The sequence below is a fragment of the Labrus mixtus genome, chromosome 12 (genome assembly GCF_963584025.1).
Source record: "Labrus mixtus chromosome 12, fLabMix1.1, whole genome shotgun sequence".
Taxonomy (NCBI): Eukaryota; Metazoa; Chordata; class Actinopteri; order Labriformes; family Labridae; genus Labrus; species Labrus mixtus.
Window position 1 is genome coordinate 11,252,915 of NC_083623.1, and position 27,591 is coordinate 11,280,505.

A 27,591-nucleotide genomic window follows, 5' to 3' on the forward strand; every position below is an offset into this window, starting at 1 on the left:
AAAGCTAGAATGACGGTATTATGTAGCTGAAGCACACCTGTAGTGCAGGTCACACCAGGACGTGTCCACCTGACCGAACGGGATATTTACATCCGTTTAGACATTGACAACAGAACTCGTCTTAAATTAGCATATCTAATGTGTTCGTGTGTCAGTCACGACATGTCAGGACGTGTCCCAGCGTCCACCTGCGCGCGGACGGTCTTCGTGGTAATGGGCTGCAGTGTCTCTTTAAAAGGCGATCCCATGCTCAGGATCCAGGGGGCTGGCCCTTCATCCACTTGCATGCTCGTGTCTGCGTGTATGCGTGTACGTCAGAGTGTGTATGTGTGTGGAGAGCAAGTCGAGATACAGTAGTAACCCAGAGTGAGGTGGCAGTCATATTCCACATCGACACTGACTTGCCCCGCATACATCTCAACTGTCTCTGTGTCGAGAGCGCACTTAACACGGGTGAAAGGAGGAGAGAGTCAAGATGGCATCTGGACGTGTCCGTGGACAATCCGGGATATAGTCTCGCATTTCTTTAAAATTTGGTTCCTAAGAGCGCAAGTGACTGGCCGTGCAAGGTATTTCATATTTAAAGTGTTCAGAGCGGATTTATTTCCCACAGAGATCAGGTCTGAACACTTTCTCCTCTGACATTGATCTTGGGTGGATTTAGACACTCTTGCAAACAGGACGAGATGTTGAGTGGAAGCTGCTGTTCATGAAGGAGTAGTGTTTTATAATGAAGTGATGTCTCAATTTAAATGTTTTTTTTTTTTATCATCTTTACAAACAGCGTTATTGACACGAACATGTCAAAAAAAAAACCCACACGAAGCCGTTGTATTGTAGGCTTTATTTAAATCTGTGTTTGTGCTCTGACTAAATGTGTTTGGTTCATTTCTCTCTTTTTGTCCTCAACAGGAGGTAATAACCAAGTTGCTCCTTGTTGGAATAGCAACAAAGGACGGCGGCGCGCATTCATGGGACGCGTCTTTGACAGCTCTTCATTTCTTCGTTTGTAACTTTTATTACCTGGCGGCTGGCGGTGAGATTGTGACCGGAGTAAATAGACCATGGCTGAGGCTCAGCTCCCCGACCCGCTACCGGACTTGGACGTGGCCATCGACCCGGACTTTGAGCCCCAGAAGCGGCCCAGATCTTGCACCTGGCCGCTGCCTCGACCAGACTCGAACGCGGTTAAACCTGGGAGTCATGACACAGATATTATCCCCGAGGAAGAGGACGACGACGAGGACATTGCCACCCCGACAGCTATCGGCATCAACGGCTCTGGTGAGGCGGTGGAGGACCAGAGCAGCAGCAGCCCCGTGCCCGACGGAGCGCTCTCCTCCCCCGGACAGGAGAGCGGTGGCTCCCCGCTCTCCTCGCACTCCCCGTCGGCCACCTCTGGAGCCCTGACCCCGAGCGGCTTGGCTGCCCAGCAGACCCCGAGGAAAGCTTCATCTCGCCGTAACGCCTGGGGGAACCTCTCCTACGCTGACCTGATAACCAAAGCCATTGAGAGCTCTCCGGACAAGAGGCTGACACTGTCCCAAATTTACGACTGGATGGTCAGATCCATCCCCTATTTCAAAGACAAAGGAGACAGCAACAGCTCTGCAGGATGGAAGGTAAGAGTCCCACTCTCTCTCTCTCTCTCTCTCACTCACTCACCCAGCCCCCTCCTTCCTCTATCAAAACAAAAACAAAAAAGCATGTGGCTTGTAAACCCACTGACGTACCCACACAGACAGACACACGCACACTATTACACCAGCCTGTTTTTACGAGCATCTATTCGGGAAGTCTGTCGCTCATTATTCCTCTCATTATTATTCTGAGGGAAATTCTTGAAAACGTCGTGCGAATGGGGGGAAAAAAATCACACCAGGGAGGCATTAAAGGTCATTAATCTTTTAAGACAGCGTGAGGTCGGGTGACCTGCACATCATTGTCTTTTAAATTCACCAAAATACAAGACATTGCACTTATTCCCAGACATTAAAGCATCAGCCGTCCTTTGTCTTTTTTTTTTTATGTGACGTTTCTCATGTGCATGTTATTCCTCTGCTGCCACAGCCGCTGTCACATGGCTGGAATTAGAGCAAACAGAGACGTTGTAACCGGTTTGTCTGGAAACACAGTAGCCTATTTCGAGTGACACAACCCTGTTTTAAGTCTCAGAGAATGATACGATTACATAAGACAGTTCACTGAACAGCAGCTTATCCATTCATAGGATAAGGAGGGGTTGGATGTAAACAAAACGATTTAACATTAATGCTGCCTGGAAGTGTGAATCCTGAAACGACCTCCACACTGTAAAATAATCTATTGGTTACACATACTTCCATTGAGGGTTTTTTTTTTGTAGTCCTGAAAAGTAATATCAGGGTTGTGTAACTTTGTGTTTATATTATTTGAGACAAAATTTATGTCATGCTACTGTAAACCTGTTTGCTGTTTGTTATGTAAACCTCGGCAGGGATCTGTCAGTCTCTTGGGTCAGGTAGACAACTGCCAAGGTTGCTAGTCCTGCCGTGGGGGAATTACATAACGACCCGGTTGCCGTGAGTTTGGGTTTGCTGTTAGACGAGCCAGTCCCTCCCTGAAAGAGACATTTAGGACCCGCAGAAGGAGGGAGTGGGCGCAGAAGTCCAGGGAGCAGAGATTAACACCCATCAGAGACTGGGGGAGCAGTCCCATGGGGCGGGGAGCCTATGGGCAATTTTTTTTTTGTCAGGGCTCCTCAAATGTTTGGTATGTGATATGCTTCAGTGAATAGAAAAAGAGGGAGATTGTGTGTGTGTGTGTGTGTGTGTGTGTGTGTGTGTGCGCGTGTGTGTGTGTGTGTAGCTCCACCAAGTCAAGGCTGGGTTCACCATCACCATCCAGGACCGTTCACTCCAGGAATCTCGGGCATGAGGGCCAGCGTGTCGGTGGTTTAGTGTAACTTGAGGTCTGCCAATAAATCTCAGCTCACAGCCTGGGACTTTTTTGGTTTCATGTACTCAACACAGACTTCAGTTATCTATTTTTCCAACACAGTATTGTGTCAACACAGTGAATCGCAAATAAATCGTTTTGGAAGGAGCCGTGACTTTTCTTTTAGGATAATAAATCTTTAGTAAATATGTTACAGAGGCCGATACAGACCTCCAGGCACTAGCATATTATTTACAATATTGGAAGAAAAAAACTGATTCTCATAATTTTTCTAACTTTGACTAACAATACACTCTCGGCTATCAACACAATCTTGTTATTTGTTATTGTCCCACAATTATTAACTTGAAAATGTTGTTTTTTTTGGGAGTTAACTGGTTATTGTATTGGATCAGTGCTTTGAATAACACACTTAGAGATACCTGATAGAGCATTTTAGACAGTTTCTCCTACTAACCTACTTGCATGTTTCTCAGTGTTAAGACTTGAGTGAGCCCAAAGCTGTACAGCATTTTAGTGAGGAGTCCATGAAACCAAAAAGGGCATGTAGAGCCAGGTGTTCCCAGGACTACCCCTTTACGTTGGCTTTTTTTTTGCTTTTCTTGACAGAGCCCCTTTACTCTCCAATTCACTTTCAGAGACTCTAATGGCTCCACACAGAGCCCGGTTTGAACTCCTACAGTTTCATGCAGTCAGGGCACCTTTGTTGAGGAGATTTGCTGAGCAAATCCCTGTAATCCCCCTGGGTTTTTCTCCCAGGTTCCTAATTACGTCATGCTGTTTCATATCTTTGTCGGTTAACTATTAGCCCTGGTAAAAGCAGGTTAGGACAGCCAAGTGTGCATTGGAACACTGTCATTTTTCAAAACTTTTTTATGGTTTCCAGGTATTGGTAAGGTAATGCCAGGTTAACTCCAGTGATTAATTATTTAAACAGAAAGTTGCTTTTTTTCTTTTTTTCTTTGTCAATTTTACACATTTTTATTGAGTTAAAGTTTTTGTACATATCTTTGTTGTTTGACAAAATTGAACTTGTTAGAATACAGATTATTTTAACAAATGACAGCAACAGATGTTTTGTAGTGTTGACGCATAGACTAGCGCTAAACATCTTACCACGCCATTTGTGTTAGAGTTTTCCACCAGGACTTCTACTGAAGAAGTTCAGGTGTGATTCGTAGCTTCTGAAATGTGTGCTAAGAGAAGCTTTGGCATGGCAGGGGAGTGACGCGCTTCATCTCAAAATAGCACCTGTAAACACGCCTTTAACACTCTGTGTGTGTGTGTGTGTGTGTGTGTGTGTGTGGGTGTGTGTGTGTGTGTGGGTGTGTGTGTGGGTGTGTGTGTCTTTTACTTGAGTGTCTTTGCATAATCAAGAGATTAGATGCACCTTTGTCTATTTGTGTGCACATACACAGGCAGAGCACAAAAATATGTGTGTGCGTGTGTGTGTGTGTGTGTGTGTGTGTGTGTGTGTGTGTGTGTGTGTGTATTCCTGGCTGCAGTGAACCTTGCACTCTTGTGTTACTTAACCCTGCTGTAACAGGCTCCCTATTCCCAGCAGCTGCCCATCATAGGCCAAGACCGAGTTATGTCACAGTGACACTAAACACAAACACACACGTCTGATATTCTCATTTAAGGTTATGAGGTTTTTACAGCCACGTGCACGCACAATCACAGGACATACAGTTCTCTCTAGATATGGTTGACAGCTCGAGTTCTCGTGTGTGTTTTTAAACTGGCTATACATTCCCCTACACACACACACAGACATGTTGAGACACACAGAGCAGTTGTCTGGTCATGTTCAGGGTTATCACAAGGGTCCATGACGGTGAGCGGCTGCTGCAGGTCTTCATTTATACCCTGGTCTGAAATTAGTTTGCCTCATTATAAGTCATTGACGAGATAACTTTTTTTCTTCAAGACCCCTTGGGCTGCAACGTGGAGTGATTATTGTCAACAAGGGGTTGTGTTCTAACCTGTGTGTTAGTCTGTTTAATTGTACATCATGTTCAGCTCAAACCACAACCTGGTGAGTCATGACCACAAGTGTTAAATTGATTTTTTTTCATTCAGTCTGCCTCTTGACAAAGAGACCAAAAAAAGATTTGGTTGTTATATTGAGTACTAACTGCTCTTCACACATTCCCCCATCTGACTTTGTCCATTGGCATATTTAAGACAGACCCTCACAAGCCCACCAGGCGTGTTGATTATCATTTTAATGGCCTAGCACACTGAAAGTGTTGATTCTATGGGGCTGAAATTATTTATTGTTCCAATCAGAGCGGGACGGGGTTGACAAAAGAGAAGGGGCTGCCAAGAAAAAGGAAAACAACATTAGTCCTTTCATTGGCTGTCCATCAGTGCAGAGTTTGGCAAGCTTTATGTTGGCGATCTCAGAGTATAAGCTCTGAATAGCCCATCGAGACATGGCAGCTGTTGACTGGAGTTTGAACTTTAAAGAATTATCTGAGGTCTATATGACTTGTAAGGAAATTCTTATGATATTGAAGAAACCACCATTAAAAAGATAAGCAAGGAAACAGGGGCTGTCTGTGTAAATATGTGTGCGCTCAGGTACTCAGAAACCAATCTGGAGGCCTCTCAGATGGAGCTGGCGCTGTGCCAAGCTGAAGGAGCTGAAGCAAAAAAGGCAATAAAATAAGGGGGAGTGGAGGGGAGGGGGGGGGGGGGTCAGAAAGGAGACTTGAAGACAGTAGAAGGAGGAGAAGGGAGGGGGTGCTGAGGGAGTGAATTAACAAGCTTTGCTCCAAATTGGTGTATTACAACTGGCCTCTGGCTGTGATTCCCAATGGAGGGTTTGTTGGTGTGTGAGGCCAAAGGGGGCGATGGGTTATGGGAACCCACCAGCTCTAGACACCCCTCCAGGTCTATGTAGTTTCACTCCGAGAAGTCAAGCTCAGCATGGGGGAGAACCCCCAGGCTCTGTTCTAGTTCCATATCCAATCAATGGGCATGTTTTTCCCTTGAAATGCCGGTGGAATTCTGCTTATTTTACATTTGAAAATTAGCCTAACTGGACAAAAAATGTGCAGAGTTGTGAACCTTACACCCATATTTTATTGCTTTACATCTTTTTCCAAAACCATTTACAGTATTATGCATAAGGAGCCTCAGGCCTTCATTTAAGATTGCCACCAGATTTAGAGAACCTGGCTGCAGGGATTTGATCTCAAACAGCTACAAGAGCATTAACAGGGTCAGACAGACATTAGGTGACAGGTTGCTTGAAATCATTGTTCGGGTTTATCCTGAAAGTGTTGGCTGGGGTTTTTGGTGGGTCAGTAGGTCTGCAAGTCAGTAAAGTTCCTCCATTCAAAACAATGGTTGTATAATGTAGGATACAAAAAAAATGTCCATAAAGGTGTGTTTTAACATTTTGGAAATCCAGATGTTTGCTTTTTTCAAGAGTAAGGTGAGGAATTTAAATCTATTTTATGTCTTTAAACCTGAAGCCAAGGTCAGCAGTCAGTTAGCTTAGCGTAGCACAAAGACAGATAACGGTAATGTACTGTCTCGTGTGTGTTTGTGTTAGTAATTTTTCTGCGAGGACATATGGCAGCAGAGCACATTTTAATGTCTCTCATTTGTTTTCCCATCATACCCAACCATGTCACACTCTACACGATCAGATCTCCTCGAAGACACTTGTGAATTATTCAGTGCGCTCGGGATGAATTCAGATCAGTATTAATTTTTAAGAGCCTGTTCTTGGCTAAAGGCTAACCCTCTCTCTTAGGTTCTCCCCCTCTTTCAACGCTATAACTCCTCTTTTTCACTCCACTTTCACACAAACATATCCCTCATTATTTTCTTGCCAGCTCCCTCATTTGTCTGGATGTAAAACCCTGTGGTGAGCAAAAACAGGCTGTCCCAGTGTAGCTCGCTGCTGCTCCTCTGAAGTACGGCTCTTCAAATCTGTTGTTGGATCTAATGACTGGAGATAAATCTCGGGCCTCACACTTAACACTCCCTTGACTCCCTCCTGTCTTTATGTGGACATCATGGTATCACGAGAGCATTTTTCGAGACCCTTAAGACATATTATTCCAAGGTGCTCTGCTTAAACAACATGCCCATTTTATACTACGATTTTACACAGAAATAAACAAAAACGAGACAAAGCTTGTAAGCTAATGAGACGAGGAGAGACTTGTTGGAAGATTCTGTGTCCTTTAGAGAGAGTTGAGCCGAATGTTCCCAGTCACTTAAAGCTTAATACTGAGCTAACCAAATGCTAGCATTAGCTAGTATGATAGTCTGTATTATTCATTGGCTTTTATTAAGGTAGCGATTAGTGGTGGAAACGGATCACAAATGTCACAGTTCGGATTGGGTCACAGATTTTTATCAAGGATCAGATTGGTTTTTCTGATCTTGGAAAGACGAAGCGGCGTTCCTAAAAATAAAAGTAACCATACCCAGTGAAATGTCAACGCTTTACGACCTGCTTCTGTCTATTGAGGGTCTACACTGCACTGCTCAAATGCTGCCTTCTTTTCACTGAGACTCTGCACAGGTATGCAGCGGTAATATTAATGATTGGCTACACCATGTTCATAATTTTTCCATCTATCTGCGGCTCACATAAGGCTGGACCACTGGGGTCGATCCGAGCAGATCAAACGTAATCTGTTTCTAATGAACTTAATTAGTCATGAAAAGTGTCACATTTCATAATATTCTTTTTAGGTAATATTGAGTTGATTGGGTTACGTTGATGCTGTAATTTTACGTAGCACACAAAAAAAACATTGTGAATTTTTTCCTAAGTTCTTAATCACAATTACAAACTACAACGAAAAGAAGTGTAAAGGCTCATTATCCTTCCTGGGGCCTTTTAATCACAAACATTTCTGATCCTGCTATCAAAGCACCCTCACACTGTAAAACAAATTGCTCAGCGGTTTGCACAAAATCAGATAACACTGATCTTTTCCAACTGTTGGTGCATAAAAACTGGTGTTCCAGCCAGATAACCCCTTCAAAGCAAATACCACTGATGTCGCAAGAATTCATCAAGAGCTGGGGAATCGAAATACTGATAGTAATGCCAAGTAATCATAGAAAATCCCTAGAAATACAGAGCTAAAAGCAACATAAAACGCAACATACCAGCTCATGGTAGAAGACTGACCTTTAGTTTGGCCCTTGGTAAGAGACTTGTCTTTAACTGGAGCACCAGGGTTCAACATCTGCTACTTTTAAAGTGTCCTTTCAAACAAGTTATTGAGTTCCTCCCAGCTTGAGACTCGCTATTCTGTAGTTAACCATGACCTTTGACCTGTTTGGATAAGGTTTAAACAAAGAACAATTTTCTTTAGCATAAATTATAGGGAACAGAAAAGTTTTAAGTTATGACAGAGAGACTGCAGAAACACCAGTCTGACAGGAAAGTCATGCTCTGGACATGTTGGTCTAAGACACACTGTCTGTGGGCTACTGGAGACATCAACAAAATGTGTAATAAACCATCTATTACACGTTCATCTCTGCCATGTTTGCTCTGTCTAAATAAGACTACTCTTAAAATATGCATTGGGAAAAAAAAACAAAAGTGCTGATGGGTAAAAATACACAACGCTGTTCCACCTCTGCACGCTGTGTTTGCAGAAGTGTATTTTTGTCAGCTGTGCCAAAAGAAGGTACTGATGTTTGCGAAACAAGCATCTGTGGCAACTTTTCATATGTTTACATAGATATGAAAGTGAAAATAATGTTGATGAACATTTACACGCGATTGAACAGACAGTATAATACCAGATATCTAGTCGAGTCTGAGCAACAGTCCGGCCTACCCTCATAATATGGCGAGTAGGATAGCCCCTTAAACTTTTTGTGGCAAAATATTTAATAATTTTCTCATCAGGAAAGATTTAAAAAAAATCCAAAACCTTTCCCCTTTTTCTAACCTCCAGCTCTGCTGCTATTTAGGTGCTGAGCCAAAGCTGTGTTCAGTGCTAAGGTAGGCTAACCAGCTGCTGTCTCTTGCTAAATATTTACCTTACAGGCGTGTGGATGGTGTCAATCATCTTGTATAATATCTAGCAGTCACTTTATTAACTCTTCTCCGCTCGATTCCTCCTCAACTAGTTGTTTTCCAACCCATTTATGTATGAATGCGGCAAACAAAACAGTGGGATTCAAACGAGTTAAGGTTGGAATTATTTTATTTTTTATGGACAAAAGACAACAAGAAGTCTCACTGGGCAGAAAAAGAGAGAATTTAGGAAAATACATTTCTCAGAAGCCTGCAATCCTCTTACCTGCCGTGCATGGGTTTGTACATACTCGGTGTGTGTGTGTAAACATAGAGGAATGCATACTTATGTGGGGTGAGGGGGGGGTTGTTACTTGTTTGTCGCCATAGCAACTGATAACTTGTCAAGCAGGTGGGGGGACGACTTGCAGTTAGGGTGACAGCTGATAACAGAATGACCCACTGAATGCATCTCCCTCCCCTTCTCTTCCACACACAGACATATTTAAACACACACACACACACACACACACACACACTCTCTGCACATAGTTCCCTTTCTGGCCTTGCTTCTCAGTTTCTCCGATAACCACATTGCTGAAGTGGGCCCCTTGCCTCTCGGCCACCTCCTCTTGTAATCGACTCCCTCCACCAACACACACACACACACACACACACACACCCCATCATATCACCCACTAACCTTCTGTGTGTGTTGCTTAAGCACATACATCAAAAAAGCAACTGTTTTATCTAAGGCAGGCTTTGAAATGAAGACTTATTCAAGTATTTTTGGTCTACTTATATTTTCTTTCGGGGGTGTAGAACCAGGTGAATGTCTGAGCACCTCTCTCCGTTCCGTCATCATCATCTGAACTCTGTCGACAGTTATCTGCGCGTGGCTGATTTGAAGTGATCATCTCTGAGTCTGGCTCGCCGAGTTGACTCTTGGCTTTTAAACTTTAATTTGTTTTCTTCTGAGCCTGTCTCTTTCGATTACACCACTCCACCTACCCGACAGCACCGAGTCTGGAAAAGGCCGGGCCAAGCTACTGTTCCTGATTAACATTTAATTGACTACAATGAAGCTTTCTGTGTAAGAGGAGGGAGACAGGCGGAGGAGAAGGGGAGGTTATGAGGGGTGGGGGGTGACATATCATGGAGGAAATTCACTTCACACGTCTGTATGCATTTTTCTCACTTGCTCTTTAAAACAATAAAACCTGCTTTAGCAGCACTTTTCATCTATTTTCTCATCTCAGTTTAAGACACTGATAGCTTTATTATCAAAAACAGTCAGTCATTTGTTCAAATACGCCCCTTTCAAAATTAAATGAATATAGGGAACGTTGGCAAACTCTTTGCACAAATATATTCTGGTAGCACATCACTTTCTGAGAAATGAATAAGCGTTGTAGATTTTGAAGCTGATTCCCACACTGTAGTGTGTTGTAGGGTTTTTACGTTCACTGTGTGAGTTACGGCTGGAAGCGCTCCAACCCCAGAGACGGCACTCCCAGATTTGATAAACAAAGATTGAGAGTGCCATCGAGCAGCCAGCCTGCCAGCCACCTGTTCATCCCACAGGCTTTCTGTGTGGACACACAGGATTCTCTTGTCTCTGTGAAATCCTATAGGTCAGAGTCACACATGCAGCGGGTGTCAGTTTCTGGTATAAATTACACAGTTCAAGATGTGTTTCTGTACACATGCTGGGCCCCAATGTTCCACATCCTCCATGCACCATTAAAGCAAGGGAATGATGTTTTTCATCTCTTTCTGGGTATCCAATAATAGTTCCCATAATGACTGTGGTTAATTTTCTGTGTGTGTGGAATGTGTTTGTATTTATTTTGTTATTTATTTCAAACATGAATACAAATATAAGGCACATAAAGAAAACATAAAAGCATGTGTGTCTTAGTTTCAAGTCACTACTACGGCCCTGAACTTCAGACATTGTGTGCGTGTGTGTGTATGTTCATGTGTGAGTGTGTGTTCATGTGTGTGAGCGCGAGGTAATGTTGGTTGAAGGCGAGGCATTGTTGAGCTCACTGTTGCTGCTGAACTCGAGGCTTATGGCATCAGCTGAAGTTACATCAAAGAACTGGTTCTTTTAATGCGTGCAGTTCATTACATTGAAGCATTTCTCATGAGTAGGGAAGTAAAACCAGAATTGTATGTCTTGTGTAACTTGTGTTTTCCAAATCAAATGTAGAAATATCCCAATTTGTCAGGCTTTCTTTCCATGCTTATGCAAGAGGCTGAATGCAAAAGGACAAAGAAAACATGCAGAGGATAGAATTTAAGCTGTAGAAATGTTTAATTCCCAGTCAGCCTGTAAAAACTGTGACATGTCTGCTTTGGGGTATCTGTTGGTTTAAAATCACAGATTTTTCCTCCAATGTCACCGAGAGATAGACATTGTGGTTTTGAGAGTATTATCTCTACAAATTTTGAATGCATTGCCGTTACTGTGGTATACATAATCAAAATCGCTATATTCAACCTGTTTTAACTACTACTCCGTGGACTTGTCTTTAGTCTCTTTATAATCATAGATGTGATATGAGCATTGCATCGATTAGACCAACCATAGTGTCTCCTCAATTTCCAGTGAAATGCACAGGTCAAGACACAAGATCCACCTTGCGTCAGCACACTTCTCTGTAGTTTTTTTTTTTAACTTAGTACATCCGATAAAGCTCCCAGAAATGTGTTGGAGGAGGTAACCGTTGACTATTTTTGTCTTCTGGCATCACTTGAAAACCTTCTTGTTGCAAAAAAAACGGTTTACTTATGTTAGGAGTGTGTTAATGGAGTGGATTGTGCAGAAGCAAATTGCCAACAAAGCACCTGGCCACACTACATTTTAAGGCCAATGTACACCTGTGGCCCCACAGAATAAGGCAAGTGCAATTGATACCTAAGCTTGGGTAGCGAGGCTTGAAAAAGACAAGTGCGTTATTTGGAAGCTGGCAAGGACTGATCAAGTTTACCATTGTCGTAGCACGGAGTCCCTAGTCTTGTTGATGCCAAGTCCTTGATATCTGAATGTGGTTCACGGCTGTAATCTAGTTTGTGACCTTCTGATAACACAGCAGACATCAGATGGTAGTCGCTTCTTTAAACTGATAAGGGCGCTCTTTAAACTGATAAGGGCGCTCTTTAAACTGATAAGGGTGCTGTAAGCATATTTACATCTAAACTTAGAGTTTTGGAGGATGAGGAAATTAAGTGAATTTGTGTCTGTGCAAGAACTGCTTGATTGTATGTCTCTTGACATCTTGGGATGAAAAAGCTCGACCAAGTCATAACCCAGACTAGGAGGTCACTTTAGATCTGAGGAGCTGGGCCTCCCTCCTTTTCATTTCTACCCTTCTCTTGTCTTATCTGTTATCATTTATGAGGCCGAGGTAAACCTTTGTGTTTGCACACCTGGGTTTTATAAGAGAGAGTGGGGAGGCTGGGGGTTGATAAGGGTCGGCAGATATGCCTGCAGAGCACAGCAGCAGCAGATATGGGTCGATCTAACAAGCATGCCTCCATGTGTTTGCTGACAGTGCGCAAACTGACTTGACCTTTTAACCAAATTATTTGTGTACAAATTTGTTCTATTGAGAAAAGACTCAAGAGCTGAAGAGCTGACGGAGGGATCTCGTAAATGAATTCAGCCCTTTTAAAGCCATGGTAAAAATTGTTGAGTGAGTGAAACCTGACTCGGGGGTCGTGGGCAGGAGCATTTCTACCTTAAGCTGACGTAAGGAAAGGTTGAATCTTCACTGCTGTCCGAGTGACCCAGAGAGAGACAGGTTTCTGATGGGCCTCTCACCTACAAACCTACCGCCTCAGTTTGACTACAGGCCTCTGGTGAGACGATAGCAATGAACCTCATCCACCTACTTGCGCGTACTGTGCTCTTTTGAAATTCAACATTCAAGTGTTACATTTGAAGTCCAGGTCTAAAACATAGATGGTACAATCGGGATAAGCAACCAAGGTTATCAGGTGAAAGTGTGGACCACCTGAACACCTACGATAAACACTGAAAAACTCTGCAGCTAGCAAGTCACTGAGATGTGAAAACGTTGTCGTTATGTGTTTTCTTCGAGGTCCAGTTACAAACCTTGCTGTTATTTCACAGACAATATATTTGGTATTCTAGGAAGAAGACATTTTCAAAACAAGAAGGAGGCAAAGATGTGGAGTTGGGGCTAGCGAAAAAGAATATCTTGGTAGCACACGTCCATATAGCTTGTCTATTAGCTTGCAAATTCCAAATTATTTTTCATACCAGGCTGCCAACATGCTTATTTCTGCTGAAAAAATTGGAATTTTAGTGTGGACTTGTGATGATTCTTTAGCCTCAAGTGGACCCTTGAGGAACTGCAGTTTTTTTGCACTGCCATACTGGATCCATATTTAACACAACCAGAGGTTTGAAGCTTGGTACCAATAGGTATTGCTATTAAAATGCAGTGTCCAATGTCAGCAGGTGTTCCAGCCAATGCCTGGATCTGCTTACATAAACAATTAGCCCCCCAAAAACATTTGATTTCAGGTAAATGACCATGTCACAATAACAAATAACAGTGTGGTGCTAGCAGAGACTGTGATGTCAAGTGTTTTTTTTTGCAAGTTCAGTGATTCTACAACAATATTATACATGTTAATGGAGTTGATTGGAATTGGTATTGGGACAAAGTAATTTGGTTTTAAAACTACTCCTGAGTGCCCGTCAGTAATTTTGAACTTGCAAATGGTGCACAGAGTTTTCATAAGACCATTGGTGCATCCTTACCTTTGCAAGTATGAACTTCTTTCTCAAAAAGATTTATTGAGGACTTTTCAATGTGGCCTAGAAAAGCTGAGCAAGCTCTCTTTAGACAATAACAATGAAAGGAAATCATACAATGAAAAGTTAGAGCATCCTGCTGCTGCTATTGGTTATGGCAGATATCTCTCTTAGCTTATCTTTGTTGTTCTGTCCCTCTCTGTCTCTCACCACGTGCCATGCCTTTTTTGTTTTTTCATCTGATGCGGGTAGCTGGGCAGAGAGAATGCCCAGCAGTGTGTGTGTGTGTGTGTGTGTGTGTGTGTGTGTGTGTGTGTGTGTGTGTGTGTGTGTGTGTGTGTGTGTGTGTGTGTGTGTGTGTGTGTCTGTGTCTGTGTCTGTGTGTCTGGGTCTGTGCATTTATGGGGGCATGAAATCGCTCCAAAGCCCCAAGGCACATTGGGCACTGCTCTTGCCAGACGCAGAGCCTCCCTTTCTCTTCTCATCCACACACTCCACCTCAACAGCCCTTCATCCTTCACTTTTCCCCTACTTGGTGCAGCGTTTGTTGGCATTATCGGTGCATGCATGTGTGATTCCGCTCAACTTGTAGCTCATCCCTTTGTTCCCACCGCGACCTTCATCCCAACCAGCAAGCCATCTGTCCATCAATCACGTAGTCCCTCTGTGCTGCTGAGGAGAGTAACAGATACCCAGAGACACTGACCTCAAGACCTGGAGGGGCTCAAAATGGCTCCACACATGTACATGGACAATTGGAGGGACATTATACACACTTTACAGATACATAATTACGTAAGGGACAATGTAAAACTAACTGGCCATTATTATTAAAGAAATTGACACAGGACAGATTTATAGATTTAAAAATTACTTTATTCATACCTCTACAGAAATAATCCCCCCACTTGTTGGAACTGCTTCCATGACTGTAGAGAAAAAACAAACCTTAGAATGCAATAAATAACCAATCAGAATCAAGCATTAAACACAGCCGTGTTATAAAACTAGAGTAATACACTCTCAGTCAGGGAGAGTTTGTCTACTGCACATTTCTTATTCGCTGCTCAGCTTCAGGCATTTGAGTATTGAGGGGGCATGATATAGAGAGGGCTTTGTGTTCACTTTGTGACTATATAGGCACGTGTGTGTAGTACTATAAGCGCGGGGGGGGGCTAATGTAAGGGAAAAGCCCTGGCCTCAGCTGTTGTTGCACATTTCCCCCCCCCAAGAGAGATGCTCACTTTCCCTGCACTGCAAACTTTCTCTCCTGCTTTCTGGTGGAAAGCCTTCAGGTTTCCCGTGACAAGTCACGGCTTAAAGCAACACAGCTGAAGTAAAAGAAAGTGGGCCCCTCGCCCAAAGTTCTCCTCCTCTTCGAAATCCCTTGGTTTCTTCTGTCATTCCCTGAGCATATTGGCAGTGGTGGGGGAGGGGTACGTACAGTGCTGGAGCTCATGTGATCTGGCTGGAGAGAGCAAACAGTATGTGCAGTCCCACCCTGTTATACGCTTTCTCTCTATGTAATACTCCTCACACTATGGGCCATAATGGATAACTAAAGGGAGGAAAGAAATGCTACTTCAGAACAAATATAAAAACAGACTTCAGTTATTCCATCATTACATCACTGAGACCTTTGGTGTTCCTTTGTAAGCATGGGGTCGCCTTCCCTCAACTCTTTCAGCTTGTTTCTACACCACAGCCAAAAGCAACAAGTTCAGACACTGTCTTTCGATTCTCAACGTGCATTATGGGGATTGTAGGAAGTAACTAATCATGAACTATTTTCCACCACTTTCTCTGTTTTTATCGCTTTCAAAATCCCTGTCACTACTTTAAACAACAACAACCTTGGTTATTTCTAGTAACATGTGTTTTGCCTCCTTCGCTCTCCATGAACTGTTCTCCTGCGTACAGTCCAAACCCGCTGAAACAATTCATATTACTTCTGTGATGAAATGACATTCCAATACAGCCTCGTGTATTAAGTATCACACACAAGAAGGATGAAAATTCTACAGTGTAGAGAACACTGGGGCAAACTCTACGCAAACACTAAAACATGCCTCAGTGGTCCCACCCCTCGTGTTCAACTGTGAGACTGTTCTGTAATCCTGCAGTATCAGACTGTAGGGTCACAACAGACCACTCCTCAACAGAGTAGAATTACTCTGGACACCTCGGCCTGGGGAGACTTCAGCGGGGTTGAGTGCTGCTAATTTTTTTTGTTGTAAGTAGACGGGTCAATATTGGTCAGGAATCCATTTTCATATGAGCACTTGAGTCAATGTGTGCATTATTCATGAACACCCATCACCCCTGATTGGCTCAGCTGTCCACTGAAACGAGGGAGACGCCATGTTTGGAACTGGAGTGTGAGACAGACCTGTGCTGACCGCTGGATCCTGAGGGATGGATTATTGCTGTGCAGTGACATCACCCTGTGGTCGAAAAGCTTTTAGTCTGATTAATGTACAGTGTGTGTTTGCGTGTGTGCGCACCAGGACATGTGAACCAGATACAGATCTGGTGGGTTAGAGTGTTTTTTTTTGTTTTTTTTTTGCACATGAACGTATGTACTATGTGGTTTAAATTTGTGCGTGCATGATTTTACATTTGAATTGTCCTACACACACACTGATTAAAATCCCAACTTTTCCCCGGGCACATTATTATAGCCTTTTGTCTTCACTCTCTTTCCCATAATCCATCATTTCCACAGTGTTTGCTCTGTTGGAGCTCTATAAGCCTCCATCTCTATAAATATAGGTTAGTGTGCCTCACGCTTCCCCCTCTCTTTCTTTCAGTTTGCCTTTCTTGGCTTTTTCATTGTCTTGTTTTTCAGAATCATTTTCCTTACGTCGTGTTAATTTTTGCAAAGCACAGTAAAACAAAGAAGTATTATATAGGATAGAATATACTAGAAATGCTATATCTATGTTGGATTTAAATACAATTGCTTATGTAAGGCTTTCTCTTGGAGCCCGCAGTGAGCTGGCTGCAGGTTGAACTTTCCGTTTTGTTCAGTGCCAGGGATGCCCTCATCCTCTCTGTGGTAGCATCATGCTGTCAAAGGTGTGTGTGTGTGTGTGTGTGTGTGTAGAAAGTGCATTGTGTGCATGTTTGTGGGTGAGTGTTATCCCACTGTCCCTGTCTTCAAGCTGGGTTTGGATGGGCTCAGTGTTTCTGATGTCAGACTCAGTCAAACAGATCCACCGTTAATCTTTATATTCGCTTTTATTGAGTGTTTTCTGTTTCGCTCTCTCTTACTTTCACAAGAAAAACAACTAAGTAGGTAATAACAGAAATGCAATTCAATACAATCTCCCATCCTCATCATGGGGTCCTGAGGTTGAGCAGTGAATGTATGAACAGTCACGAGGTGAATCATTTTTATTTTTGGCACACAGCAGCAAAAAAATAAGTTTGACATTTCTATTGTTTCTAGTGGCTGTTGTTAAAAAAAGACAATTTTACGGCAATGAGTTGGAGCACAGGCATAGAACAGGCTATCCTGGCCTGAGAAATGAGCAAGGATAAATATGGGCCACAAATACACTTCTTAACATTAGCAGTATTAGCCTTCATCTGTCTGCAGTCATAGCGCCAGAAGACACTGAGGCCCGACAGCAAAAGAAGAAGGAACAGCCATTTATTTTTGTCCGTCTGAGCCACATTTTCCCGTTGCACTTTGCATTTTTTTTTCTCTCCAAGCCTCACCACCTTCTGTCTCTTTCCTTTGCTCATTTTCTCTGTAACTCTCATTTGTAGATCTCTCTCCCTGTCTCGCTCATTCTCTCTGCCCCTGTATGATTACTGAAAACTGTATGGAGACAGTGCAAGAGCTCGGTAGAGAGCGGACAACGCCATTGGCTGGCTTGCACTCCACCCCCACTCGTGATTGGCCGCAGGCCTCAACGTAACATTCAATCAGCTGGGTGGAAGTGTATGTAGGTCAGTGTGTAGCGATGTGAGCCTTCTCTCACTCTATCTTTCTCTCTCTCGCTCGCTCTCTGTTCCCCTCCTCCACCATCGTTGTTTTTTTTTTTTGGTGAGCCGGCTGTTGTGTTAAATGGCTGCGTTCCAACTTTTCAATCCCAAGAGACTCCAGGCGAAGAGAGGAAAGAGGGGAAGAAGGCTGGGAGGTTAGAAGAGGAAGAGAAGTTGAAGAGGCAAAGGGGCGGGGGGGGGGGGGGAGGAAGAGGAAAGAGGAGCGTAGGTTGGGGGAGGGACTGATTTAACATGGGGTGCCCTGTTGCACACCAGAGTGCAATAGTACAGTGTGTTAGTCAGTCAAACACACACACTATGCAAAAAGACAGCTCCTGGCGAATATAGCAGTGCAGAGTGTTTATTTTCTCTCCGTTATAATGTGGGAAGAGATGAAGGAAGGAGGGAACAGGGGGAAAGGCGAGTATCATGAACAAAGCGTGCGATGAAAGAAGCAAAACAGACCGGGGACGTTGGCTTGATTTGCCACTATTTCAAACCCTGCGAGGTTCCCAGCTGCAGGTCACAGGGTTGTGGTCCTCAAACGACTTAGGTTATCTAATCTGCAGGGTTGTGACTTTGTGGACACAGTAAACCCATTGATACACTCCATAATCCTGAAGCAGCTTCTATTTTAGCCTTTAGAGAGTGAGTGTGCTGCCCAAGGAGAAGGCTGTACGCAGCTACAACAGTGAATAATTCACGCTAACCCAAATTCTTCTACAGTGCTTACTCTACCCCTAAGTGCTCCTCCATACACACACACACACACATACTCCCCATCCCGTAAGTGGTGGTCCCTAGGCATCGCCCATATTAGTCTAACCCAGACAAGCAGACTGTGAAAAGCAGACAAAATAAAGTCTTGTACACTTCACTTTACTACTCCCTCTGCAGCCATGTCTGTCTGCATCCTTCACATTAAAAGCACCCCGCAGCAGTTTGTGTTCTCCTCAGCCCTCCCTTTCCATGTCTGCATGTCTGTCTGTCTACAAATATCTCACCCTAGCTACACCTGCCTGCCTCCACTTTTATTACGAATCTTGTCATTTCAATACAGTAGCAGTCTTTACATTTTGCATACAGCTCTGCCCACATGCCGTGAAGTACAGTCCTGCACATCTGGCTCGCTCGGAACTCGTCTCTGTCTCCCTCTCACCCCGTCCTAGCTTTAAACTTATTGTGGCGGATTACAGGACTCATTCCCGCCAACCCATAATCATGCACACAAACGCGCGCACACACACACATGCACTGGTTGACTTTAGCCTGACTTCACCTTCTTACACAGCCAGCCACTGACCCACTTAGTGGGGAATAGAGCACCAGACGGAGAGCAGGCTTTTTTACTCCGGGGCACTCTGGGAAAACTAAGCTAAAAACAACAAGAGATGCACATGCATACACACTCACGGACACTTCCACAGACACATGCCCACAGTGGACAGGCTTACTCAGAGTCTGATAATGCAGGCGATGGAACGCGACGTCTGCTGTGGTGTCGTGAGCGAGGTCATCACCTTACAATTCCTGATACCTGGAACTGTAAACAGACAGCTATATGTGGCTGTTTCTGGTTGGACATTCTATTTAGTTTCTGCTAAGAACGGTGTCTTAAAGCAATAGTTCAACAATTGTTAGCTGAAAACATTAGCATCAGAAAACCAAAGTGCAAAGACAACAACTTCAGTAATTGTTGGAGTTTTGTCATCGCTGAAGTTGTCGCTCCCTTTAACATCATATTTTTGATCTTTGGATCTCTGCAAGTCACGCCTACATCTAAAAACATTGATGTTGCAAAACACGTGCCTAGCTACCACTGCTTCAGCTTTTTCTTCCGCCCTATAGTCTCGTGAGCAGACAAGCAAGCGTAAGACCAACCGAGCAATGAAACACCACCACTTCCTCTTTTTTGGGGGGGGTTATTTCAGCCAGCTTGAGGCCAGCGGCTGCTGACTGCTCTTGACACACTTTAGTGGCTGGGGCCAGGTCAGCATGTGAGTTCAATGGAGTAAAAATCACAAGTTGGATCTACTGCGTTGCTTCATCTTCAGGGTTTCAGTTTAACCTTTTTTAACCTCTTTTCTTTCTTTCACTTCCTTGCAGACTTGAGACGTGAATGTGTTGCGTGACCAGCGTTCGTGGGCCAACCTTTCATTACTGTGTGTGTTTGGGTCAAAGTAATTTCAATCAACTTTAAAGAGAGGTGTCTGTTAAGAGTACTCAATTCGCATACATTTAGTTCAATGTGGTGTGTTAGCATATGTGTGCATTTGCGCACTCTTTTATTAGCATGTTGTCGCTGTGGTGTTGAGAGCCTGCTATCAGAAAGAGGCCCTCTCTTTTCTTCCTTTTTTTTCGGCCCCTTTTTCCCCCCCTCCCTCTCTGGTTTACAAGGCCTTCGCACACAAACTCCAAAGGATTACCAGACACACCCCGCTCCGAAGCAGTGAGCCCTACAGCTCCTCACTCACCTCGCAGTGTGCATGTGTGTGTGTGTGTGAAAGGGAACATTTGAGCTAGAGCGTTCAAGATCTCACCCTTTCTACCCACTCTGCCCTCCTCGGGGAGAAGAATGCAGAGGAGGAAAGACAAAAAGAGAGGTGGAAAGAGGAGAGTCCGGGTGGAGGAGGAGAGGAAGATTGAGTGATTGCCGCTCACCGACACAGGGAGGGAGAAAGAGCCGGAGAGCAGAGCTTTGGCGAGCGGCCAGCTAGTGCCACCATACAGCTTTTGTGAGGAGAGTTGACTTAGAAAGGACCTTTCAGAGAGGGAAAGAAAAGAATTGGAGATGACAGAAAAAATACACGAAAACGGGCAATGAGAGAACGTCACGGCGAGAGCACGGGCAAACTGGGGGGAAGAATGGTTACAAAAAGGAGCTGTGAGGAACAGGACAAACGCATAAAAAGAAAGGAGAAAAAATGAGGCATGGGAGGAGGGTTTAAACAAGATGATAGAGACTCATTCATGAGCTTATACAGCATGTAACAGAGATCAGGCCAAAGCTACACCCTCTAGCAATCTTTTTAAATCTCCTCTACCCTCTCCCAACTTAGTTTGACTTCTATAAAGTAACTGTCTTGTGAGGTATCTGGTTTTGCCCCTTGCCATTACCAATCTTACGCCCAGATTATTAGTAATGTGACAGTTTTAGAGATCCCATTTTGCAGTCCACAAAATAACCAGGCTGATTTCAAACATTTTCAAATATTCAGAATTTAAAATCTGAAAGATCGAGTCAATACTTTCCGAGCTAGACAAGACAAAAAAACACAAAGTTTGGAGAGATCAGGGCAGAGCCGTAAATAGTGTTTTTTTTTTTTTTTTGAGCAGCGGTAAACATTGTAGCCTTAAGGCTGAGGTTAGCTAGCATGCTACTGTTTAGAGAAAAACAGACACGGTAAATCTCACCTCCACCTCTAGCGTAAGTTGTACTCACGGGCGAGTGTAGCTTTTTGTGTTTATAAAATGCAGAGAACCCTTGCAGTATTTTAAAGTGAGTTTATGATTTCACAGCCAAAAACGGGAAAGGGTAAACTTTTTGTCTGTATGGTCCGTCCTTGTATCAAAGAGCATCTGTCTTTGAAACCTCAATTTGGGAAGTAGCACTCGTCAACCATTCTATTGGCATTTCTTTTCAGTGTATGGTTTGTTTCCGCCTGCTTTTCTGTTAGATCACTTGAGAATTGAGTTGTTAGATTTCACACTCTGACACTCTGATATTCTTAATAACATCTTGGAGTGATCTACGATCATTAACATAATATATTGAGATTGGAAAGAATAACATTAAAGTTTCTCTCAATGCAACCAGATTTTTGAATTAGTCTTCATATATTCCTGTAGTCTGAGCTCAGCCTTATGCACACACCGGGGATTTCCCCCCCCCCTCCCCCCCAGGTGAGGTCAGGGGAAGTGCACTAATGTCACTGTGTCACTATCTGGTAATTATGGCTAACGCTGCTAGCTGCGGCTTACATGAGGCGATTACCTGCTTTGGTGAGCAGTTGTTTCCTGTCATGCCACCGTATACACATGCATTTCAAATTAAGGAACGTTCAAGTAAAATGAAAACATAGCATTGGCTTAAAAAAGAAACTGTAACTTTTTGTGGCCACACATAAAAAAAAAAAAAAGAAATACACACGAGATAGAATGGGTAGCTGTGTGGTTGCCAGTGGTCTATTAATAGCGGGGTAATATAAATACAAAGTGCTGTGTGTTGGGAAAAGAGCTTGACTGTAGGGAGGCGGGGGGACAGGGTGGGGAGGGAAAGTGATTCATTGTGGGCCACAGTTCCTCTGCCTGTGTGTGTATGTGCACTTATGCACCTATCACACTGAGGGCTATCGCGTCATATTTACCAACAGTGGACATTTTTTGGGTTTCTTGTTGGTCTTGTTTAAATCCTGTTAAGATCATGTCTAAACCCCCTTGGTGTGTGTTTGTGTTTGTGTGTTTGTGTGTGTCTCTGTGTGTGCGCGTGTGTGTGTGTGTGTGTGTGTGTGTGTGTGTGTGAATTACATGCTAGTAATTGCAAGGAAATAGCAGCCTGACCCGTGAACAGTAGCGTGTGTGTGTGTGTGTGTGTGTGTGTGTGTGTGTGTGTGTGTGTGTGTGTGTGTGTGTGTGTGTGTGTGTGTGTGTGGTCATGTATGAGCACTAAGCTGTGGGCGCCTCAGAGAGCGAAGACAAAGAGGAGGATGAAGGAAGGCGTTGGAGGGCCTCTAGTGTCCCCACTGAACCTTTCATGCTAAGGGTAAACTGGGGCCCAGATGCCCATCCTTGCACCCCCAAATAACCCCATGCAGCATGAGGGTATTTAAGTTCACACCACTCTTGGGGCTCAAAATAAACACAGAGAGCTGATAACAATATACAGTGCGCTTGGCTAATGAAATTCCAGCACTGTCACCATGGTGTTCAAGTTCACTTCATGCAGCGAGGACAGAAAGAAGGTGTCTAGTTTGGAGGGAGTGAAGATTTGTATTGAACATAAATTATGGAATTTAATTGGCTGCATTTTTTCAATGGAAAAAAAATTGGCAGTACATTCTGTAATGTGCAAAAAAGAAAGCTAACGAGTGGGCGTAGAGAAATCAGGAGTGTTGGGTCCCTTTGGACAAAGACGCATATTTGAAAATTCATCACAATCTGGCTCATAACCTCTGCAGCATGTCATCTCTTTCTCTTTCTTAGACTTTCCCCAGCTCTCCATGGGCTTTTCCCTCACAAACAAAATATCATTAAGGAGTAATAGTACTGGAAAGTAAGAAGTATCCTGGCAACTTTGTTGGCACGAGAACAAGTACCACCTTCACGCTTTGTTCCTTCTATAGTAAATCATCTCACCAGGAAACAACGGACACACAGAAAGGCTTAATGACAGATGGTTCAGAAAGATAAAATAATTACAAAAGCAGCAGGCAGTGTCATGTTTTTAATTAATTTTTGCCGTATGTACCAACCCAAAAAGTGAACCTCACTTTTCTTTAATAGGGAGAGGTAAGAGAGGTACAAATGTTTAATTTTTTTCCTCATTTTCTTATTTTCCTCTATAATCTACTGCTATATTGTGTACCACGCCCAACACAACAAACACACATGTAATCAGGCATAATCATATGGGAAACACATGCAAAGACAGAAACAAGTGAAGTATGGTCATGAAACAATAGTGTGGCTAGACATTGGGATTTCATAGGAAGTCGGTAACAAAGGAAGTAATGCCATACTAAAAGAAGTTACAGGAGGATGGTTACAGTCCTCATTAGTCTGGTTGTATTTGATTAAGAAAACACCTTCTGCTGGAATTGCTGATATCTGGTCATTCTGTCTGCAAAAACATCCTCTGGTAAAGTTTGGATGTAAGCAGATCATAGTTGTAGTTTTTTTTGGCATCAAACCAGTATTGAGACAAACTAAGAAATGCATGTGCACAAATAGTCAAACCAGGTCGCAATCTGAGAAAAAATACCCAGAAAACTGCCTGCTGTCCTCTCTGTCTTAAAGCAGGAAGTCATGTGACTCCTCCAAGAAAAAGGCGGAGTCAAGAGGGGGCTTAGTAAAATCCTGGCTGTTGCTGGGAGAAAATTCTCCAAAGGTGTATGTTAGTGTGCGTGTGTGTGTGTGTGTGTGCATGTGTGTGTGTGTGTGTTTGTGTGTGTGTGTGTGTGTGTGCGCGCGCATGTGGGTTTGTGTTTGTTTGTGTGTGTGTGTGTGTGTGTGCGTGTGTGTGCGTGTGTGTGCGTGTGTGTGCGCGTGTGTGTGTGTGTGTGTGTGTGTGTGTGTGTAAGCCATTGGCTGTTTACCCTGCAAAGGTTAGGTTCTCGCCCAGTGCTTAAACACACTTGTAAAACACACAGCGACAACGCAGACACACTGTGTGAGTTGTGTCACAAACTCCTCCAGCAGCACCTCCTTTCCTTTCTCCTGCTCAGCTGGTCTGGAGGAAGAGGACTGACAGGGAAGTGCTGACATCAGCAAAGAGAGAAGCACGCACACACACCACACACAAACACACACAGACAGACACAACAGACAAACACACTTTCTCGTGGAGAGGGGTTGAAGGTCAGAGGGGTTAAACTTGCCTATAGATTCTGAGCCTGAGAGATACAGATTGAAAAATAAGAAAAACTAAGTCATTTTTCACTGTGAGTGCTCGTCATTGCTTCATTTGAGGGATCAAACTGGCATCAATTTAAAAACAAAAACAGATAAATGGCTCCACTCTGCGGTTTATGAACCACATTTTGTTAGAAGTCGGTTTCGGCTGTGAGTCCTCATATTTACAAACAGTGTGACTTTGCTGCTGTACTAGTTCCTGGAAAATGTTTCTGTGTGTGTCTGTTGGAAACACCAGCATAAAAACAGATATCACCATTAAAACAGATGCAACAGGAGAGGTCATCAAGCCTGGAGCTTATGTAACAGACGTCCCTTTTAGCCCCTCGTGTGAAAGAAAAAGAGAGAACAAATGAAAACAACACAAACAAATGAATACCACGTGATGTAGCAAATCACAAAGTATTGCACAATATTGGATTATCTAAGCCACATCAATTAGTATGTAAAGCAGAACATTTACTTTTGCACAGCTAGTGGGTGTGGTGCGTGAAAGTTGAATCTTGAAGTCTGTCTATGAACTTTGATGGATGTTTATAGTGGACAGTTTTGCTAAAAAAAAAGTTAGATTTGCCATTTATTCCTCTTCACAAAAAGTTGGTCTCATGTGGAAGTTTGTTTTAAAAAAACTGTCTTGTTTGTCCGACCGCTCATGTTTCCTGCTGTGTCAAACGTCTTTTTAGAAATTTCAGATCTCAGAAACGAACCCTGTGAGTGCAACGCTGCTATTACAGCGAGGAAGCAGAGCCAAAACTAAGAAAATGAAACCCATGTTGTAATAAACTGGAATTATCCTTTTAAGTGTGGTACAACATACGGTAAAAATCAGTGGCCTGTGGCAAGTGTTTGTGTGTACGTGTGTGTATGTAAGAGTGTGTGCTGTATCTTTTTTTAGCACCATTAGAGCGAAGAACCTCATGAACACCAGCGAGGCCTCGACAGTAATCCAGACCAGATGTGAGCTCCACTGCAGCAACCAAAACTCAAAAAGACACACAGCGTACACACAGGGACACGCAATTCAAACGAGAAACGGCATGTCATTCCCCGCTCCCAAACAAAAGAGCTCAAACTAGATCGTTGCCTACTGTTTAGCGAGCCAACATGATTATGCGTAATGCTATTATCGCCATAATCTGTCTCAATGAGATCATATAGCTCACCTTCAGCTGAGTTAATTAGAGGTTTGAGAGATTATGAAACAGTCTACAGAAGAAAACAAGTAGACCCCTTCCCGATCCAAACTAATTCCTATGGGTGTGACCTGGATACAGCCGTGAGGTTTTAAGCGGGCTGTGTTGTGGAAACAGTAGGTCAAAGACACAATACACCTCAGTGTCTCACACACACCAGAGGGAAGGTTGAACGAGCAGGCGAGTGGGATGATAAATTACATTGTGGACACACTGGTATGCAGAGAGGAGAAAGTCAATGGCAAGGGTCTTTAGTGTGTTTTAACAGTATGTGTTCAGATGCCTATAATACTGTATAATACATATAATATAATATAATACAATACTACTAATAGATGTCACAAAATACACCAAAGACTACAAATCAGAGAAAAGCCTCTGAACACTTCTACACAATTTAAAAACATGAAATCATGCATTTTGGCTCAAGTGAAGGGTGCCAATGTAATGTGTTTAATTTGATGGATTAAGAGGCCCTTGTTTCGAACCAAATCAATACATTCAGAAACGTAAATAACATAACTTTATTTATGTTAAATAAATTATTATTATTATTTATATTTAAGTTTTGACTCATTTCTTGGATCATTTTGTTCCCCTACCACCTTATCCGAAGGCTCCTTGAATGTTTAGTTCGGGAACCAATAGTCCTGGTTGTTTTTCATACCAAGTGTCTTCTACAAGCTGAAGAGTAAAAACAAACCATTAAAAAGAAAATCAGTACAGCAGACATTCTTTCTGAGCCTGGAGATAACAGTCAGGAAGAGAAAGATTTGTCATTTCCTGTGTATGCAGAAGATTTGCAGCCACTGACTTGATACCAAGAATTCATCTTGGTTCCTTAGAAGAATTTAAAAAAGTTAGACTGGGATGACTGTTAGTTTACTACCTTCGAAGAAAAGTCCTGGGATCTGACCATTCATGAATCAAATCTGTTCTCAGTTTAATTCATAACCCTGTCGGTGTCCTCAAGCTTCCTTTTCATTCTGTGCAGAACTTAAGCTGGTCCACAGTGGTGATACAAGTCTGTGCAAGGGGCAGAGGGGTGTTAAGGGAGGCAATAAACCTCAGTCAACCCCTCACCCATGCTACACACATAAAAACAGCAGGTCGCCCCCCCCCCCCACTTCCTCCCTCTGTCCCCTCACTTCTCTTTCCCCTGGTACTTGCTGAAAAAAAATCACTCCCGATTCTGCTTCCATGGCTGAAAACCCCTATAGACAATGTTTTTTTTTAATAGTAAAGTTGTTTTTTTTTATTTTGGTCATCTGTTTGTAAATCAGCCTGACTACACTACCCATAAGTCTCAGTGGTGATTTCAATGTACAACAGGGCAGAATGCAAGCCAAGAAAAAAAAAAGCACATAAAAGTTACGCTTTGGCTGTCAGATGTATCCAGAATATAAAAATTAATCAAATCAAAATATTAAAAAGAAATAAAATATTTGTGGTTTAGCACACTGAGGGCTCTTTCAACTGACTGAAAAAAAAAGATCAACTAATGCAGTTTTTACAGGAGAGGGAATGGAAATGTTTTTTTTTCACATACAGCTAAAGATTCTTAAGAAGTCATTTCTAAAATGTATTGCGGCTGTGGCTCGGTGGTGGAGCCAGGCGTCTCCCAACCGGAAGGTGGGGGGTTTGATCCCCAGCTTCTGCAGCCACATGTCGATGTGTCCATGGGCAAGACACTTAACTGCTGCTTGGTCAGCAGCGTCAGCTAACACTGAGGGCCACTTTAAATAGCAGCCCATGCCATCAGTGTGTGAATGGGTAGGTGTTACCTGCGGCGTAAGAGCACCTCTTGTATTGACATATCAAGTTTTAATACACCGGTATTATATTTCTGTGTGTTTTATTTAATCATTTTACTGCGATTACTCAGCCGTTTGACTAGAATTTTTTATAACCTGTTAAAGCTTGCAGAAATTAACCCAAGTATCACTGTCACATATATTTGTATATGCAGATAAAGCATCCAGGATTTTTTTTTTAATATCAAACCCTGATTATCAAAGAAAAATCCTCCCACT

At 43.1% G+C, this 27,591-nt stretch overlaps 1 protein-coding gene across 1 annotated transcript in view; it reads left to right on the forward strand.

Moving 5' to 3' along the window:
- Positions 1–308: 308 nt before the first annotated feature.
- Positions 309–27,591, forward strand: part of foxo3b (forkhead box O3b) — a 42,684-nt gene continuing 15,401 nt past the window's right edge. The window contains exons 1-2 of the mRNA XM_061051961.1: positions 309–569; positions 913–1,622. Coding sequence (XP_060907944.1) covers positions 1,065–1,622 — 558 coding nt within the window. The 5' untranslated portion in view covers positions 309–569; positions 913–1,064. The remainder of the gene's footprint in view (positions 570–912; positions 1,623–27,591) is intronic.